At 54.5% G+C, this 16873-nt stretch overlaps 1 protein-coding gene across 2 annotated transcripts; it reads right to left on the bottom strand.

Moving 5' to 3' along the window:
• On the bottom strand, positions 1 to 16819 carry LRRC47 (leucine rich repeat containing 47). Of its 2 annotated transcripts, XM_055262561.2 has the most exons (7): positions 16158 to 16819; positions 7119 to 7580; positions 5335 to 5451; positions 4234 to 4349; positions 2883 to 2985; positions 1279 to 1368; positions 1 to 1103 (listed from the first exon to the last, which is right to left on the bottom strand). In XM_055262561.2, exons 1-7 carry the CDS (start codon positions 16770 to 16772, stop codon positions 855 to 857), a joined length of 1752 nt encoding a protein of 583 aa, XP_055118536.1. In that variant the 5' UTR covers positions 16773 to 16819; the 3' UTR covers positions 1 to 854. The 2 variants fall into 2 exon arrangements, with proteins under 2 accessions (XP_055118536.1, XP_055118537.1); XM_055262562.2 differs by lacking the exon at positions 5335 to 5451 and having other exon boundaries at positions 16158 to 16812.
• Positions 16820 to 16873: the final 54 nt, after the last annotated feature.

The following is a 16873-nucleotide window of genomic DNA, read 5'->3' as shown; positions in this document are numbered from 1 at the left end:
GATGGTGCATGTAGTTTTATTTATGTGTTTTCATCTGGAAAACCAAGTGTCCCAGCAGCATGACTAAACATCACTCACTTCCCCTACTTGATCTACAAGGCCAACGCCGAGAGCCCAGACAAGGATTCCAAACACACTGCACGAGAATATCGTGGGTCTGCTGTCAGGTACTGTCTGTCACTGACCCAGACGCTGTTATGTGGCACATGACTGTACAGTGTTTTTTCTCCCATAAACAGTTACCTGCCATGTATCTACATGATTCACAACATTTTGAACAGTTAATTCTCACATTTGAATAATTCCATAAAAAACCATAAAATCACTTTGATGTTGTAACGACAACACAGTATCACTTTACGACAGAATCATCTGGAAAAACAGAACAACGAATACATACATCTTAAAAAATGCTGGGGTGGGCCAGGCACAGTAGCTCACGCCTGTAATCCCAGCACTTTGGGAGGCTGAGGTGGGCGGATCACGTAATCCCAGCACTTTCGGGGGCAGAGGTGGACAGATCATGAGGTCAAGAGATCAAGACCATCCTGGCCAAAATGGTGAAACTCCGTCTCTACTAAAAATACAAAAATTAGCTGAGCGTAGTGGCACACACCTGTAGTCCCAGCTACTCGGGAGGCTGAGGCAGAAGAATCGCTTGAACCCAGGAGACAGAGGTTGCAGTGAGTCGAGAACACGCCACTGCACTCCATCCTGGCGAGAGCGAGACTCCATCTCAAAAAAAAAAAAAAAAAAAAAAAAAACTGGGGTGAAAATCTAACGGATAATTCAGCACTGCCGCATAGAAACCTCCGTAAAATAGGCCAAACAAACGCGGACAGGCGGCCTTGGCGTCAGCGCACGACAGTCACGTGGGGAGGGGCAGTGGCCAGGTCAGCCTTGGATGGGTACACCACCTTCAGGCTTCCTTCCAGGTCCACCACCCGGACCTGCTCCACCACCAGCAGGGAGGGCCCGTCCTTTCCAGCACTGGGATTCGTTCTGGGATCTGGAAGTTGTCCAGAGACTGCATCAGCTTCAGTATCTGAGAGTGATCCTTCCTCTTTATTTTCTAAAGTGTACTTGTTCATTTCTGCCATTTTCTGCAAATAAAAAATACCTTTTTAACCTGGAGATGAGAGGTGACCCAGGGAAGACATGCTGCTGTCAGCCAACACAGTAAGCAAGAAAGAGGCAAGCAGGATGGGTGGGAAGTCAAAGAGCAGAGCACCACTCACGCTCAAAAGTGTTTCTCAGGAGGAGCCACCCCACACTCACCAGAATGAGGGCATCCATGACATCCTTGCAAATCTGCAGACTGGTGGCACTTGTTACTTCCAAAAACAAATCAGAAGTCGTTTTCTTAACCTTAAAAGAAAAAAAATTTTGGAAAAGAACAGTTATCAAATGTAGACATCAACAACTGCAACATTTGTTCTCAGGAAAAATCTACAAAACTGTGTGGCCAGGCACAGTGGCTCACACCTGTAAATCCAGCACTTTGGGAGGTTGATGTGGGAGGATCGCTTGAGCTCAGGAGTTCAAGACCAGCCTGGACAACACAGCGAGACCCCATCTCTACAAAAAAATACAAAAATTAGCCAGGTGTGGTGCCATGCACCTGTGGTCCCCGCTACTCAGGAGGCTGACATGGGAGGATTGCTTGAGCCCAAGAGTTTGAGGCTGCAGTGAGCTATCATCTCGCCACTGCACTCCAACTTTGGCAACAGAGCAAGACCTGTCTCAATCAATCAAGCAGATGGCATCACACACACCAGGCCCGCTCCTTATAGAGGAAGACTGCAGTGCTGCACGCAGCATGCCGGGATGTTGTGCAGCACCAAGCCCGAACAGCATGCCGGGCCATCGCGCAGCGCCTAGCGCCAGCAGCATCCCGGGCCATCGCACAGCACCAAGCGCGAGCAACATCCCGGGCCGTCGCACAGCACCGAGCGCCAGCAGCAACCCAGGCCGTCGCACAGCACCGAGCGCGAGCAGCATCCCGGGCCGTCGCACAGCACCGAGCGCGAGCAACATCCCGGGCCGTCGCACAGCACCGAGCGCCAGCAGCAACCCAGGCCGTCGCACAGCACCGAGCGCGAGCAGCATCCCGGGCCGTCGCACAGCACCGAGCGCGAGCAACATCCCGGGCCGTCGCACAGCACCGAGCGCGAGCAACATCCCGGGCCGTCGCACAGCACCGAGCGCGAGCAACATCCCGGGCCGTCGCACAGCACCGAGCGCGAGCAGCATCCCGGGCCGTCGCACAGCACCGAGCGCCAGCAGCAACCTGGGCCGTCGCACAGCACCGAGCGCGAGCAGCATCCCGGGCCGTCGCACAGCACCGAGCGCGAGCAGCATCCCCGGCCGTCGCACAGAACCGAGCGTGAACAGTGAGCCACAGCTCTGAGAAGCCAGGGGACCCTTTGACCCCTCTGGGCTGCGTTTTCTATTGCACACAATGAGACCTCACGATGCAGCAGACACTTGTGTGTGTTAATTCTTTTTCTTTCTTGCTCTTCTTTTTTTTCTGGAGACGGAGTTTCACTCTTGTTGCCCAGGCTGGAGTGCAATGGTGCGATCTCGGCTCACCACAACCTCTGCCTTCCGGGTTCAAGTGATTCTCCTGCCTCAGCCTCCCCAGTAGCTGGGATTACAGGCATGTACCACCACACCGGGCTAATTTTGTATTTTTACTAAAGACAAGGTTTCTCCATATTGGTCAGGCTGGTCTTGAACTCCCGACCTCAGGTTATCCGCCCACCTCGGTCTCCCTAAATGCTGGGATTACAGGCATTGAGCCACCACGCCCCACAGACTTGTGTTAATTCTACAGGGAACAGCCTAGAAGACACACCATGTTCACACACATGCCACCCTACCTTTGTCTTCTCACTGTTGGTTATTGGTGGGAAGGAAATCACATCACCGTCTGCATCCACAAGACACGGGTAATTTTCATTTCCATCCAGCAAGTGAAGGTATCTGTATGGGAAGAAATACAAATTATAGGCATAACTATAAAAGATATACTGTGCTGGGTGTGGTGGCATGTGCCTGTGGTCCCAGCACTCAGGAGGCTGAGACAGGAGGGCTGCATGGGCCCAGGAGTTTGCTGGGGTGTGCTGTGCCAATGGAGTGTCTACACTAAGTCTGTCATCACTATGGTGAGCTCCTGGGAGTGGAGGACCACCAGGCTGCCTAAGGAAGAGTGAACCAGCCCAGGTCAGAAACAGAGCAGGACAAAAAGCTCCGGTGCTGATCAGTAGTGGGATTGCGCCTATTATTGGCCACCTCACTCCAGCCTGGGCAACATGGCGCGACCACATCTTAAAAAAAAAAAAAAAAAAAAGAAAGAAAAAAGGCACAGCCGGGTGTGGTGGCTCATGCCTGTAATCCTAGCAGTTTGGGAGGCCAAGGCAGGCGGATTGCCTGAGGTCAGGAGTTCAAGACCAGCCTGGCCAACATGGCGAAACCCCGTCTCTACTAAAAACACAAATATTAGCCAGGCATGGTGGCAGGCGCCTGTAATCCCAGCTACTCGGGAGGCTGAGGCAGGAGAATCGCTTGAACCCAGGAGGTGGAGGTTGCAGTGAGCCAAGATTGTGCCATTGCACTCCAGCCTGTGTGACAAGAGTGAGACCCCGTCTCAAAAAAAAAAAAAAAAAAAAAAGGCACACACCTGCAAACATACCTAAAGGGTAAACTGGACGACTCAAAAAGTTCTTTACACAAATTAAGTGTAATATCAAGGGCCCAAGCCTAACAAGCTTCAAAGAACAAAGTATTCTGAAGCCTGTGTTTACAGAAATCACTGGGCCAGTTATGGATGATCATCTTGCGTAAAGCAGGGCCAAGGACCCTGACTTGGATGATACCCAACAGCGCAGGGTATGGATAAAATGCTGTGGGTTGGGCTGGCATTTATGTCCATTTCCTAATGGCTACTTTATATCCTGTCCTGTCCCATCCCGAGGGCCACCAGCCCCCTGCGGAATGGCCAATACCTCTGCTCCTAACACCTTCCACTTCCCTCACGTCAGGGCCGTCTAGATGACAGACTGGTTCCACAACGTCTCCTTTGGAAAGAGAATGCTTTCTTTTTACCCTGTTAAGAAGCTTCCGGGTTCTGGTAGCATTAGGCGGTTCCTGAGGAGCACAGACTAACTCAGCTAAGGCCAGCATGCTGCACTCCCCTGGGCCCAGCCCCACCCCACCAGGCACGCTGCCCACCTGTGCAGACCCGACACACTCTGCCGCTTCTTCTGCTTCCTCTGCTCCTCGGCCTCCAGCTGCAGCTGCCGCACCAGCTCCTTGGCCTTGGCCTCTTTCCGACCCAAGGGGATGATCTATCGGGCAGAAACCCACAAACTCCACTAGGGTCACAGCCACAGAACTCGCCTGGCCTGTTGATTACCGCCTTAAGCCTCAACGAGCCCTCCTGACTCCCGCCCTCATTCATCTCTACAGCAGGCAGGGAGCATCCCACGGGACCACGCAGCAGGAAGCTGCATGCGGGCTGTGACTGCAGCGTCCCAGGGAGACCTGACACCTAAACACACTGATCCTACCGAGGCGGGGCTTAACCTTAAACCCAGCTCATGCACAGCTGTTTCCAGAGGTCTGCCATCCTCAGGCCAAAAGAGGAGAGAAAGGCTGAGCAGCCGGGACCTTGTGCACTCCACAGATTCAACAGCCCAGGACAGCACCATGACACAGCAGCTCACCCTACTGCCAATCCCACGCAAACGGTTTTACTATCGGGACAGAGACCAAAATTTCTGATTAAAAGGTAGTGAGCGAGTGAAGGAAACCATTTTCCCACGACTGCTCCTCCGCCGAGTCCTCTCACAGCTGTGCACCACTTCGAGTAAACACAAATGCGGCCTGTTTCATTATTTCATGTCTTTGCAAGAACAGCATCGGATTCTACTCTAAAGAAAATGTTCAGGCCGGGCGCAATGGCTTACGCCTGTAATCCCAGTACTTTGGGAGGCCGAGGTGGGTGGATCACCTGAGGTCTGGAGTTCGAGACCAGCCTGACCAACATGGAGAAACCCCGTCTCTACTAAAAATACAAAATTAGCTGGGCATGGTGGTGCATGCCTGTAAACTCAGCTATTTGGGAGGCTGAAGCAGGAGAATCGCTTGAACCCAGAGGGCGGAGGCTGCGGTGAGCCAAGACTGTGCCATTGCACTCCAGCCTGGGCAACAAGAACGAAACTCCATCTCCAAAAAGAAAAGAAAAGAAAATGTTCAGGCTCCAGCATCAGCATGGCGTCTTTCGACACCGAGGAGACCCTTGAGTAGACCCTGCAAAGGAGGCTGCAGCACCTTGAGGTCCTGCGGGGGCCGGGCGCAGTACAGCAGGGGCCCTTTGACGGCGCGGAGCTCATGGGTGGCAAGGGTGGCAGCCGTCCTCTTCTCACAGAGATCTTCGTGGAGCTTGGTCTGTAACACAGGAGCAGTGATGAACAAGGTCTCTTGTGCCCTGAAGCCCAGCGAGGTGTCCATGCTTGCCCCTCAGCTGGGCTGTGTGCCAGGAAACCCTCCCGGTCCAAGGTCTTCACAACCCCGCCATGCCCCTTTCCGAGACAGGGCTCCCCTCCAACTCTTCTCCATCCAGCCAGCCTGGCACTCACTTTGTGGAATCACCATCAGGAAAACTATCTTAACCTATCAATCAGCAGACTTTCTTCCTTCTCTAATTCTAGACATAATATTTGAGATTTCAAAGAACCCACCTTGAACTAAAATGTAAATAAAGGCTGAGCTTTAAGTTTTAAAGCCCTGCCTGTGGTGCCTGTTCCCTTCCTCCCTAAGCTGCAGGCAGAAGGACTCTCACGAGTCGCCCTCAGCCCGCCATGCTCTGTCGCTGCCACTGAGGGGCGCACGAGACTTTCCCCTGGGCACAGATGTGCTTTATATTTTAAAAGCTGGTCAGGTGTCACAGAAAAACAACAAACTGGGAAGTTAGTCTTGCCAAAACCTAAACAATTCACAGAAGAATGTGCTGGCAAGAGCTGATGACTTTAATACTGTCTTACATAAAACAAAATGTGTGATTTACTGCAGAAGTCAGAAAACCCACCAAAATATCGAAAAATCAAGGAACCCTGATTTTCTTTTCCTTTTTTTTTTTGAGATGGAGTCTTGCTGTGTCGCCCAGGCTGGAGTGCGGTGGTGCGATCTCGGCTCACTGCAACCTCCACCTCCCAGGTTCAAGTGATTCTCCTGCCTCGGCCTCCTCAGTAGCTGGGATTAAAGGTGCTCGCCACCACGCCTGGCTAGTTTTTGTGTTTTCGGTAGAGATGGGGTTTTGCCATGTTGGTCAGGCTGGTCTCGAACTCCTGACCTCATGTGATCCAGCTGCCTTGGCCTCCCAAAGTGCTGGGATTACAGGCATGAGCCACCGCACCAGCTGGAACCCTGATTTTCAACTGCAATAAAGCTATCCAGAAATTAGGATAGGCCAGGTGTGGTGGCTGACACCCGTAATCCCCACACTTTGGGAGTCCGAGGCAGGTGGACTGCTTGAGGTCAGGAGTTCAACATCAACCTGGCCAACATGGTGAAACTACGTCTCTTTTAAAAATACAAAAAAAATTAGCCAGACATGATGGTGGGCACCTGTAATGCCAGCTACTCAGCAGGCTGAGGCAGGAGAATCACTTGAACCCAGGAGGCGGAGGCTACAGTGAGATTAGACTGTGCCACTGTACTCCAGCCTGGGAGACAAAGCGAGACTCCTTAAAAAAAAAAAAAAAAAAAAAAAAAAATTAGGATAAACCGTTAACACCATATGTGGAGGAGCAAGGGATAGGGCCAGTGACCAGGCCCAACCAGGCCAGGCTGCAGGCGTCTGTGAAGAGGCCATCTCCACGCTGGGGACACCTGCCTCCCGGAGGGGACTGAGGCCTTACCCCTTCCTCAGCAACACCTGAGCCAGAACCTGCTCTATTCCCTCTTTGGAGCTGAGGAAACTGAAGCACACAGACACCTGGCTGGGCCCCATACTCCACTGCTGCTCCTTCAGACACGCTCGCCCCAGGATGTGTCCCAGCTTGTGGCGTCCCACACCTCTGTCCCCATCATCTGAGGACCCCACGGGCACCCACCTGTGAGGTGAGGAAGCGCTTGAGCGCATTCCCCGGCTGCAGGTCCATGCCTCGCACCACGGCCCCCACAATGTAGGGCCGCACATCCCGGACCTCGGGGCTCACTTTGACTGTCAGGGGTGTGGGGTTTTCGGAGACATGCAGGACCCTGAGCAGCAGCCGGCTGGCATCTCCCACGTCCTGCTCCTCCCCATCGCCGCCCTCCCGCCTCTGCTTCCTCTCCCTCCTCTTCCTCCGGCTCTCTTCCTTCTCCGAGCCCTCGGCACGGCCCTTGCCCTTCCCGCCGCCGCGGCCTCCAACACGCAGGTACTCCAGGATGGATCTGGTCTGGCAGCCGCTGACCATCTTCTCCAGGCGCTTGTCCCTCAGCTTGTTCCCGCGGAAATTGATCTCCTTGAGCTTGGGGCAGTCTGCAAGCTCTGCAGGGATCTCGCTCAGCTGGTTGTTGGAGAGGTCCAACGTCTGCAAAGAGAAACAAGGATGTGTCAGACCCCCGGACTCTAGGAAGAGAGTCCAAAGTCATGCTCCAGAGGCAGGGAGACCACTTATCACTCACAAAAGCAACCACTGGCCTGTCTGTGGGGACGCATCCCTGGGGAGCCACAAGTTATTCACCTTTGAGTTGCTTCCCCAGCTTTGCACCCCACATCAAAGGCAATATCCAAGGAGCCTCTCCAAGGAGAAGGTGTCAGCCATGGTTAACAGTGATCTCTGCAAATGCTTCTGACTCAAACATGTCACCCTCTTTAACAACGACAGCAGCATTGCAGATCAATCATCAGGTTAGAGAACAGAAATGTGACAAGAGACAAGGGATGTCTGGCTGTGAAACGTGACCTCATGTCGGGACCTAGCCAGGACTGCTCAGGTGAGAAGCAGGTTTCCCAAAGTGGTGTTATTTTTTTTAATTAAATGAGCTAAAAAAAAAAAAATACAGCAAAATCTCTAAGAGCATTCTTCTTCATACTGAAGTGCAAAGTTGCCCGCAGTGACACACAGAGTGTTCTCGGGGTTCATGCAGGAAGGAAAGGGGAAAGCCGACTTCAACGGCGATGGGTTCTCAGCCTTCGTCTGACCCAGGACAGGTGCATCGGGGCCACCACTGTGTGCCACAAAGATGCCCAGGATGCCCCGTGGCCCACGGGAAAGCGCTTTCTATGACCATGACTGATCAGACTTTGGCAAAACGTGCAGGTGACCTCACTGAAAGGATGGAAGAGGTACAGTGGCACCTGATGCACTCTTAGGATGTCTTTCCCAGGGTCTGGGCAGCACAGGGAATGTGTGTTCAAGGGCAGCCACTTCCATGACATAAGGCTGCCGCTGCGGGCTCAGGCAAAAGGGGCCCATCCACCTCCACTCTGCTCTTTCCTGGCTTGGTACCCAGGCCCCATAGCCTCACCCGGGTGGTGGGGCAGGCACTGTGAGCAAACCCTTCTGTCCCAGCTTCCTCTAGGGCTGGAGGAAGACCCTGCTCAGGATGCAAAGCCTGACCCTCGGGGGTCTCTGGCAGCCTGGGTGCCGGCTCTGCCCCCAGAGAGGAGGCAACAGCATGTGGGCCCCTTGGAAGCCAGCACTCACCCTTGGTTGGTGTGGCTGATAAGTCCTAGTCACACTGGGTGTGGAGGAGACAGGTAGGGCTGGACTTGATAGACTCTGAACAGAGTTGGGGATGGGCTGATTACCCAGAGGACACCTCCTGCTTCGCCTGGAACAGATGGCAGGGGTGATGGAATTTCTCAAGCCCCAAGTTGTGAAGGAAATGAAAAAAGGAACCTGCTGGAATCCTCTGGCTCAAGCAATCAAGCTGCTCAGAGGCAGGTAAGGGCAGCATGGCTCAGAAATGGGACGGTGCTCAGAAGTGGGAAGGGCGGCATGGCTCAGACATGGGAGGGTGCACTGGATGAGTTCCCACAGGGAGAACAGAGACCAGGGAGGAAGCGACAACTTAACAGTCAAGCAGGAACAGTGTGTGTAAAAGAAATAAAAGGGCTCGCGTGCCCTCCGGGAGAGAATGGGGCAGTCTAAGCAGCAGTGGTGCCTGCTGGGGAAGAACACGAGGCAGGGGCTGAGACCAAGCCCAGCTGCTGGGCACTACCTGAGCCACGCGTCCATCGGATCTAACAGAACTGCCACAATTTTATGCTTCTCCAGGTGGCACAGGGTGGGCTGCGCTGGCCTGGGATAAACTGGTTGGACTGGTGGCTCCAGCCCAGACCTCCCTTCCGGCCCCACATGGGACGAGAACCAATCTACCCCTGGAATCCAGGTGGCCTCACAAAGTACCAGGAGCCGTATCACCAATGCTGTCACCAGCCTGCAGCACCAGGAACAGCACGGCCGTGAGCTCAGCCTTCTAGAGCTCCTCGCCTCCCTGTCAGAGCCCTGGCTCCAGCATTAGAACCAGCCTGGGCCGCCAGCCCAGGGCACAGCCTGCCTGGCAGAGGCCACGGGAAGCTCTCGGGTTGGAAGGTGGGGGCGCCGGCGTCTGAGGTTCTGCTCTGTGGGCTTCTGTGTTGCCCTAAGGGGCTTTGGTCAAAAAGCTTGAGAGTTCCCCTCAAGTGGAACCTCCTTTCTGCCTGCAAACACGCAGTGGGGCGTCTCCCTCCGCTGACAAAGAGCAAGTTCCTTCAGACCCAGGAGCAGCAGCAGAGGCGAAGGAGGCGGGCGGGACCCCACTGGGGCGCCCAGAGCAGCCACAGCCAGTTCAGCCCGCAGCCTGCAGTGAGTCCCCGAAAGGACGATGGTGGGCACTCAGAGAAGGGTCTTCCTTCCAGGCAAAGACCATCAGAGAAAGGGCATCTGAGCAGCTCAGGACCTGCCTGGAGGCTCTGTGGGGAGTCGGGGGACAGGAAGGGAAGCGGGGGAAGGAAAGCAAGAGGGAGGGCAAGAGAGTCACCATCTGGGTGGGGCACAAAGCCACAGATGTTGGGGAGTCCTTGTCAGAAATGCGAGGCCCTGCTGACGAGGTCGCACTCTGGCCCCTCAGGCCAGCGCTGGGCACCCAGTGGCAGCCTCAACAGGAAATGAAGCCAGAGGTTTCACACAGGAAGAGTGGATGAGGGTAGTGTCAGTTTTCAATTGTGTGAGGGAGCAAGCAGGCATGCCCACAAGGATGTGAAGTGCACACTGGCTTCAGGGAGGATGAGTTACACAGGGGGTGACTAGGGGTCCTCCTGACACCTGATGGGACAAACTGCCATCACCTGTCACCCGGAGCTGACACTCTACTGCAGGAAACACAACCCCTGCAGTGGCTAAGCTGATGGCAGCAACATGGGGCCTGACTCTGGCCTGGCATACCAGCTGCCTTCCGGGCCCATGGCTTTTGCAGGGGACCTGCTGCAGGGGAAGGATCCTAACTTCATGGTGGTGACAGGCTGACATAAACCAGCCCAACAAGCAGCGCCAGCCCGAGTGAGCCCCACTCCCTCTGGCAGCAACTGAGAAACTCGGAAGCTGGGGGAGAGCCTTTGGCTTCAGGAGGGTTCACATTGAGGCTGAACTCCCCTGTGCAGCTTGGCCTTGGGAGGGGAGTGGCCCAGGGCCTGACAGGATGTCTTTACTAAGGCACCGTCCTGCCCACATCAGCTGTTCAGGTAACATCTGTCCCATCCATCCCTCATTCCTACATGGACAGCACTTACAATGCAGTCAGGAGAGGTGTGACGTGCCCCTATCCTTGGCTCACCACAGTGCTGGCTGCTGAGCCTCACCGGCCACAGCAGCGGGAAGCAGCCGGGGAGGGCCAGCCAGGTGCTCTCAGGTCTCAGCAAGCCACGTGGCTGAGGCCAGGACGCTGGGGAAGCCAGGCTCTCATGCAGGCAGAGCTACTGGTGAGGCCATAGGACAGCAGAGGCCTCGTCCCCAGTGGCTGGGAGGAGAGGGTCAGGGCCTTTGCACTGCAGGTCCCAGCCCAGGCTTGGGGGTGCTCTCTGGGGAATGGGTGTGGGGATGGGCACTAGGAGCCAGGCCGAGTTGCTTCCATTTGCAGTGTCGCCCCTCTGGGGAGGGAAAGGACAGGCAGAAGCCTCTGTGCTGTTATTTTGGCGGCCCCTAAAGAGCCAGTCCTCCCAATGAACCGGAACTGGGCTCCCACTTAGTTAACCCACGAAACGCAGGAAAGTGGCAGGAGGCATGTTCCAGGTTGATGCCTGAAGAAGGGCTGGCAGCTGCTGCTTTTGTGCTGAGGAGCCCCTAGCCCTGTGAAAGGGGAGGGAGAGGCCCTGAGACGACACATGGAGAAGCCCGCCCACCCCGGCAGCCCAGCCCTGAGCCCACGTCAGCTGAGCACAGCCACGCGAGCGACCAGCAGCAAGAGCTGCAGCACTGTCCACTGTCCACTGCCCGGCGGAGCCAGCCCAGAGTGCAGAGCCGCTGCGGCTTTACACCTCATGGTTTAGGAGTCAAGCAGCCACGATGACCAGCACCACCTCCCCCATCTCTCTCCCTCTTCATGTACTGCGTTACCCTCCCAGTCTTCCTACAGAGGTGCAAAGAGCCTTCAACAGCCAATGGCACGCAGCCACAGAGAAGCAGGGCTGGAGCCTGTGCCTTATGTTTTTTTTTTCCTTTCCCTCCCCCTTCTTTCTCTCTTTCTCTCTCCTCCTCTTTCTCCTTTGTTCTTGAGACGAAGTTTTGCTCTTGTTGCCCAGACTGGGGTGCAACGGCACCACTTGGCTCACCGAAACCTCTGCCTCCCAGGTTCAAGCAATTCTCCTGCCTCAGCCTCCCGAGTAGGTGGGATTACAGGCATGCGCCACCACGCCCGGATAATTTTGTATTTTTAGTAGAGACAGGGTTTCTCCATGTCGGTCAGGCTGGTCTTCAACTCCCGACCTCAGGTGATCCGCCCGCCTCAGCCTCCCAAAGTGCTGGGATAATAGGCGTGAGCCACCACGCCTGGCCTCTCTCTCCTTTCTTTAAGACAGGGTCTAGCTCTGTTGCCCAGGCTGGAGTGCAGTGGTGTGATCATAGCTCACTGCAGCCTCAACCTCCCAGGTTTAAGTGTTCACCCCACCTCAGCTTCCTGAGTAGCTGGGACTACAGGTGCACACCACCACACCCAGCTAATTTTTGTATTTTTTATAGAGACAGGTTTTCACCATGTTGCCCAGGCCGGTCTCAAACTCCTGGGCTCAAGTGATCTGCCCGCCTCAGCTTCCTGAAGGGCTGGGATGCCAGGCATGAACCACTGCGCCCAGCCTGCCTTCTGATTCTGGGCTCAGTTTTCTGGTTTTCTACACTCCCCATCTCCTCACAGCACCAGGAAGGATATCAAATGCATCGCCTTTGTGTGCAAAACACCAGTGTGCGTAGCTACATTGCTGGGCACAGTTCTGGTAGCCATTCCTCAGAAAGGTACCCTAAAGGACATCTGAGTCCAACAAGGGATTCCAATAGCTCTTGCGTGACCCTCCAAGAAACAGGTCTCCTGACAGAGAGCCACTGGAAGCCTAAAATTGACGAACAGAATGGCCCAGGGGAAAGGGAAATTGGCCACCTCTTTTGGGTTTTAGAAAACAAGAGACACTCTTTGCCTTGAATGACATTGTTTTGGGCACCATAAACAGGACTGCTTTACTGGGCAGGTGCTACAGAGAGCTGGACACATACTGTTTATTTATTTTTTTTTTTTTGAGATGCGGTCTCACTTTGTCACCCAGGCTGGAGTGCAGTGGTGCAATCTCGGCTCACTGCAACCTCCGCCTCCCGGGTTCAAGCGATTCTCCTGCCTCGGCCTCCCAAGTAGCTGGGACTACAGGCACGCATCACCACGCCCAGCTAATTTTTGTATTTTTAGTAGAAACGGGGTTTCACCATGTTAGCCAGGATGGTCTCTATCTCTTGACCTCGTGATTCGCCTGCCTCAGCCTCCTAAAGTGCTGGGATAACAAGCGTGAGCCCGGCCCACAACACTCTAAGAACTTGAATACTGAAAGACATCTATGAATTTGAAGAGAAATATTGTAACTGACTGGACACTTACATGATGTAAGGCACAATGTTAAGATACATGCCTAATACACCAACATTCTGGAAAACCAAAAGTATCTGTCAGGTGGGAAGGTGCGAGTAGACCGTGCCGTACCCAGTATCACACCTTAATCCTGGAGGGATGCCTACAGTCCCGAGGATCAAGGAAAATAAATGCCAGTGAACTCGCTTCTTCCAGGAAATGCCAATGAAACCACCTTTGCAAAAACTGTAACAGTGAGAAAATTATAGTGGTGAAAGAGATCTGATCTAACCAATCCCCATCTTTGGCCTTCAAACTACTTTTTTTTTTTTTAAATAGAGTGTCGCTCTTGGTGCCCAGGCTGGCGTGCAATGGCATGATCTTGGCTCACCGCAACCTCCGCCTCCCGGGTTTAAGCGATTCTCCTGCCTCAGCCTCCCGAGTAGCTGGGATTACAGGCATGCGCCACCATGCCCAGCTAGAGACGGGTTTCTCCATGTTGGTCAGGCTGGTCTAGAACTCCCGACCTCAGGTGATCTGCCTGCCTCAGCCTCCCAAAGTGCTGGGATTACAGGCATGAGCCACCAGGCCTGGCCCTTCAAACTACCTTTAATTATTCCTGGGCTTGGGCCAAGCTAACTTTGGGAGACATTTATAATTTAAATGATAATAGTCCTTCCGTAAAACTCAACTGCCTTTGTAAAGCTAATGGCGGCCCACCAGGCTAGGAGGATGGAGGAACCTGAATTCTGCTAAGGGGTAGACATAAAAAACTGCCAGCTATTGTTCTGGAGGTCATTAAGATATGTGACTTCCCCCATTACTCCTACAGATAACAGCGCTATCGGTACTGTAGAACCTAAGATTGGCCTTCTGAGCTGTCTTTTCAGGTTTTTTGCATGTCTGATCAATGGCTCTACCTGAAACCAAAAAGAGCTCCTGTGGCCCCACCCAGAAGTGACTCAGTAAGCAGGAGGACCATTTCCCACACCCCTATGATTGCACCTCAGCCAATCAGCAGCAAGCACCCGTTGCCTAGCCACCCTCCCCTTCCCCCAAACTATCCCTGAAAAACCCCAGCCTCCAAATTTTTGGGGAAGCTGATTTAGTAATAAAACTCGGCTGGGCGCGGTGGCTCATGCCTGTAATCTCAGCACTTTGGAGGACGAGACTGGCAGATCATAAGGTCAGGAGATTGAGACGATCCTGGCTAACAGAGTGAAACTCCATCTCTACTAAAAATACAAAAAATTAGCCGGGTGTTGTGGCTACTCGGGAGGCTGAGGCAGGAGAATGGCGTGAACCCGGGAGGCAGAGCTTGCAGTGAGCCGAGATAGCACCACTGCACTCCAGCTTGGGCGACAGAGCGAGACTCAGTCTGGGCGACAGAGCGAGACTCAGTCTCAAACAACAATAATAGTAAAACTCCAGTCTCCCCTTTAGCTGGCTCTGCAGGTGTAAAACTTTCTCTGTTGCAATCCTCCTGCCCTGATAAATCAGCTCTGTCTGGGTAGTGGACAAAATGAACCCACTGGGCAGTTACATCAGTAACCATGTGTCGCTCTACAGTGGGTTTGTTTTGTTTTGTTTGCCACATGGTCTCACTCTGTTGTTCAGGCTGGAGTGCAGCGAGCTGGTATCACAGCTCACTGCAACCTCCACTTCCTGGGCTCAAGTGATCCTTCCACCTCAGCCTCCAGAGTAGCTGGGACTACAGGCACGCACCACCACGCCCAACAGATTTTTGTATTTTTGTAGAGATGGGGTTTTACCATGTTGGCCAGGCTGGTCTTGAACTCCTGACCTCAAGTGATCCGCCCGCCTCAGCTTCCCAAAGTGCTGGGATTACAGGTGTGAGCCACCGCGCCTGGCCAGGGTTTGTCTATATACCCTTATATAGATATGTTATTTGTACAATGAGTTGCAATGTCTTCAGGAATTGCTACAGCAAATAAATACATAAGCTGCTACAGTGTATACGTATTTCATTAAGAAATGTCCACATAGGCCAGGCGCGGTGGCTCACACCTGTAATCCTAGCACTTTGGGAGGCTGAGACAGGCGGATCACGTGAGGTCAGGCGTTCCAGACCAGCCTGACTAACATAGTGAAACCCGTCTCTACTAAAAACACAAAAATTAGCCGGGCGTGGTGGCGCGCGCCTGTAATCCCAGCTACTCAGGAGGTTGAGGCAGAAGAATCGCTTGAACCCGGGAGACGGAGGTTGAAGTGAGCCGAGCTCGCGCCACTGCACTCCAGCCTGGGCGACAGGGCGAGACTCCATCCCCCCCACCCCTCCCAAAAAAAAGAAATATCTGCATAAATTCAAAGATGAAAAATGGGGGAAGAAATGCAAGACTGCCTTAAGGATGAAACCAAAAGAGAAGATCTGGCTGGGTTTAGGTCGTGGTTCTGCCATGCGGCTTCCCTACTATCTTTTAGGCAGCAGATTCAATGGGCACCTGTTACAGGCCAAGCATTATCCCGGGGCCTGGGGATCCAAGATTAATTAGTAAACAGACCCTGGACAATATAGTCTGGAGAAGAACCCAAGTTACCTGCTGCTTACTTTGGGCAGGCCCTTTGGCTTTCTGTAAAACAGGAATAACCACTCCTACCTTGGAAAGCTGCTATTAGAATGAAGTGAAATACAATCTTCAAGATCACAGCATGTGGCATTATGCAAAATGCAGGGTGCCCCCTTCACCACAAGACTCACTCTCAAGTCATTTCACAAGTATTAGATACAAAAAAGACAGTCTCTATGCTCGATCTACAGGAGAAGCCAAGTTTGCTAACAATTACAAAATAGCGTACCACGTGTAAAAGTCCAGTTAACAGAATGCGGGGGAGTTCAGAGGCCACCTAGTATGTTGGTGTGGCCAGGAGAAGCGGGAGTTGGAAGGCGGCATCTGCTTTCCAGGGGTGATGCCCCCGCAGCTGGCTTTCAGCCTTGTAGGAATTCCCTGAGCCCAGTGCCCCAGGGGGCGTCACTAGGAAGGGCTCGGCCCCGAGAGGGGTTCCATCTCCAGGGCTACTCCAAGGCCCTATCCCTCCCCGCCCGGGCAGCCCCCGCTGACCTTGAGCGAGGCCAGGTGGGCGATGTCGGGGCTGAGTTCTCGGAGGCAGTTGTCAGCAGCCGCCAGTTCACTGAGCAGGGGCAGCGCGCCGGGGCGAAAGAGCTCGGCGGGGAAGGAGTCTAGGCAATTGCCGGTGAGGTTGAGGCTCTGCAGGCGCGGGGCGCAGCGCGCCAGGTCGGCCGGCAGCTCGCGCAGCCGGTTGCCGCTGAGGTTGAGGCTCTGCAGCTGCGGAAGGCCCGGCGGCTCGGCGGGGCCCAGGCCTTGGCCCGGCGGCAGGGCCTCCAGCGCGTTGCCCGAGAGGTCGAGCACTCGAAGGGCAGGCAGCGGCCCGAGCTCGGGGCTCAGGCCAGGCCCCAGCGCGTTGCGCCGGAGCACGAGGCTGTGCAGCTGCGGCAGGCCCTGCGCCAGGCCAGGCCCCGGCGCGCGCAGGCTCCCGCAGCCGCTCACTTCCAAGTAGTGCAGCAGCGGCAGGGTGAAAAGCCGCGGCGGCAGCTGCCCACCCGCCGCCCGCACTCGCTCCTCCAGCCCGGGCCCTGTCAGCAGCAGCTCCCGCCGCCGCTCCCTCTCAGCCAGCTCCAGCTCCGGCCAAGACTCGGACACCGCTGCCGCCGCCATGGCGCCTCAGCTGCTGGCAGGCACCCACCCACCAGGGTGCTTCCGGGGCAGCGCGCACCACTTCCGGCCTGTGCTGGAAAAGCCCATAGAGAAGCCACCCG

The sequence above is a fragment of the Symphalangus syndactylus genome, chromosome 22 (genome assembly GCF_028878055.3).
Source record: "Symphalangus syndactylus isolate Jambi chromosome 22, NHGRI_mSymSyn1-v2.1_pri, whole genome shotgun sequence".
NCBI lineage: Eukaryota > Metazoa > Chordata > Mammalia > Primates > Hylobatidae > Symphalangus > Symphalangus syndactylus.
This window is presented reverse-complemented; position numbering and strand designations above follow the sequence as displayed.

Bases quoted from the DNA above. Each gene is read 5' to 3' on its own strand.
- LRRC47 (XM_055262561.2), bottom strand. From the start codon at position 16,772: ATGGCGGCGGCAGCGGTGTCCGAGTCTTGGCCGGAGCTGGAGCTGGCT. The intron at 7,581-16,157 runs GTCAGCGGGGGC...TTCTCTTTGCAG, and splicing joins CCCACCTGGCCTCGCTCAAG to ACGTTGGACCTCTCCAACAA. The intron at 5,452-7,118 runs GTGGGTGCCCGT...CCTGTGTTACAG, and splicing joins AGCGCTTCCTCACCTCACAG to ACCAAGCTCCACGAAGATCT.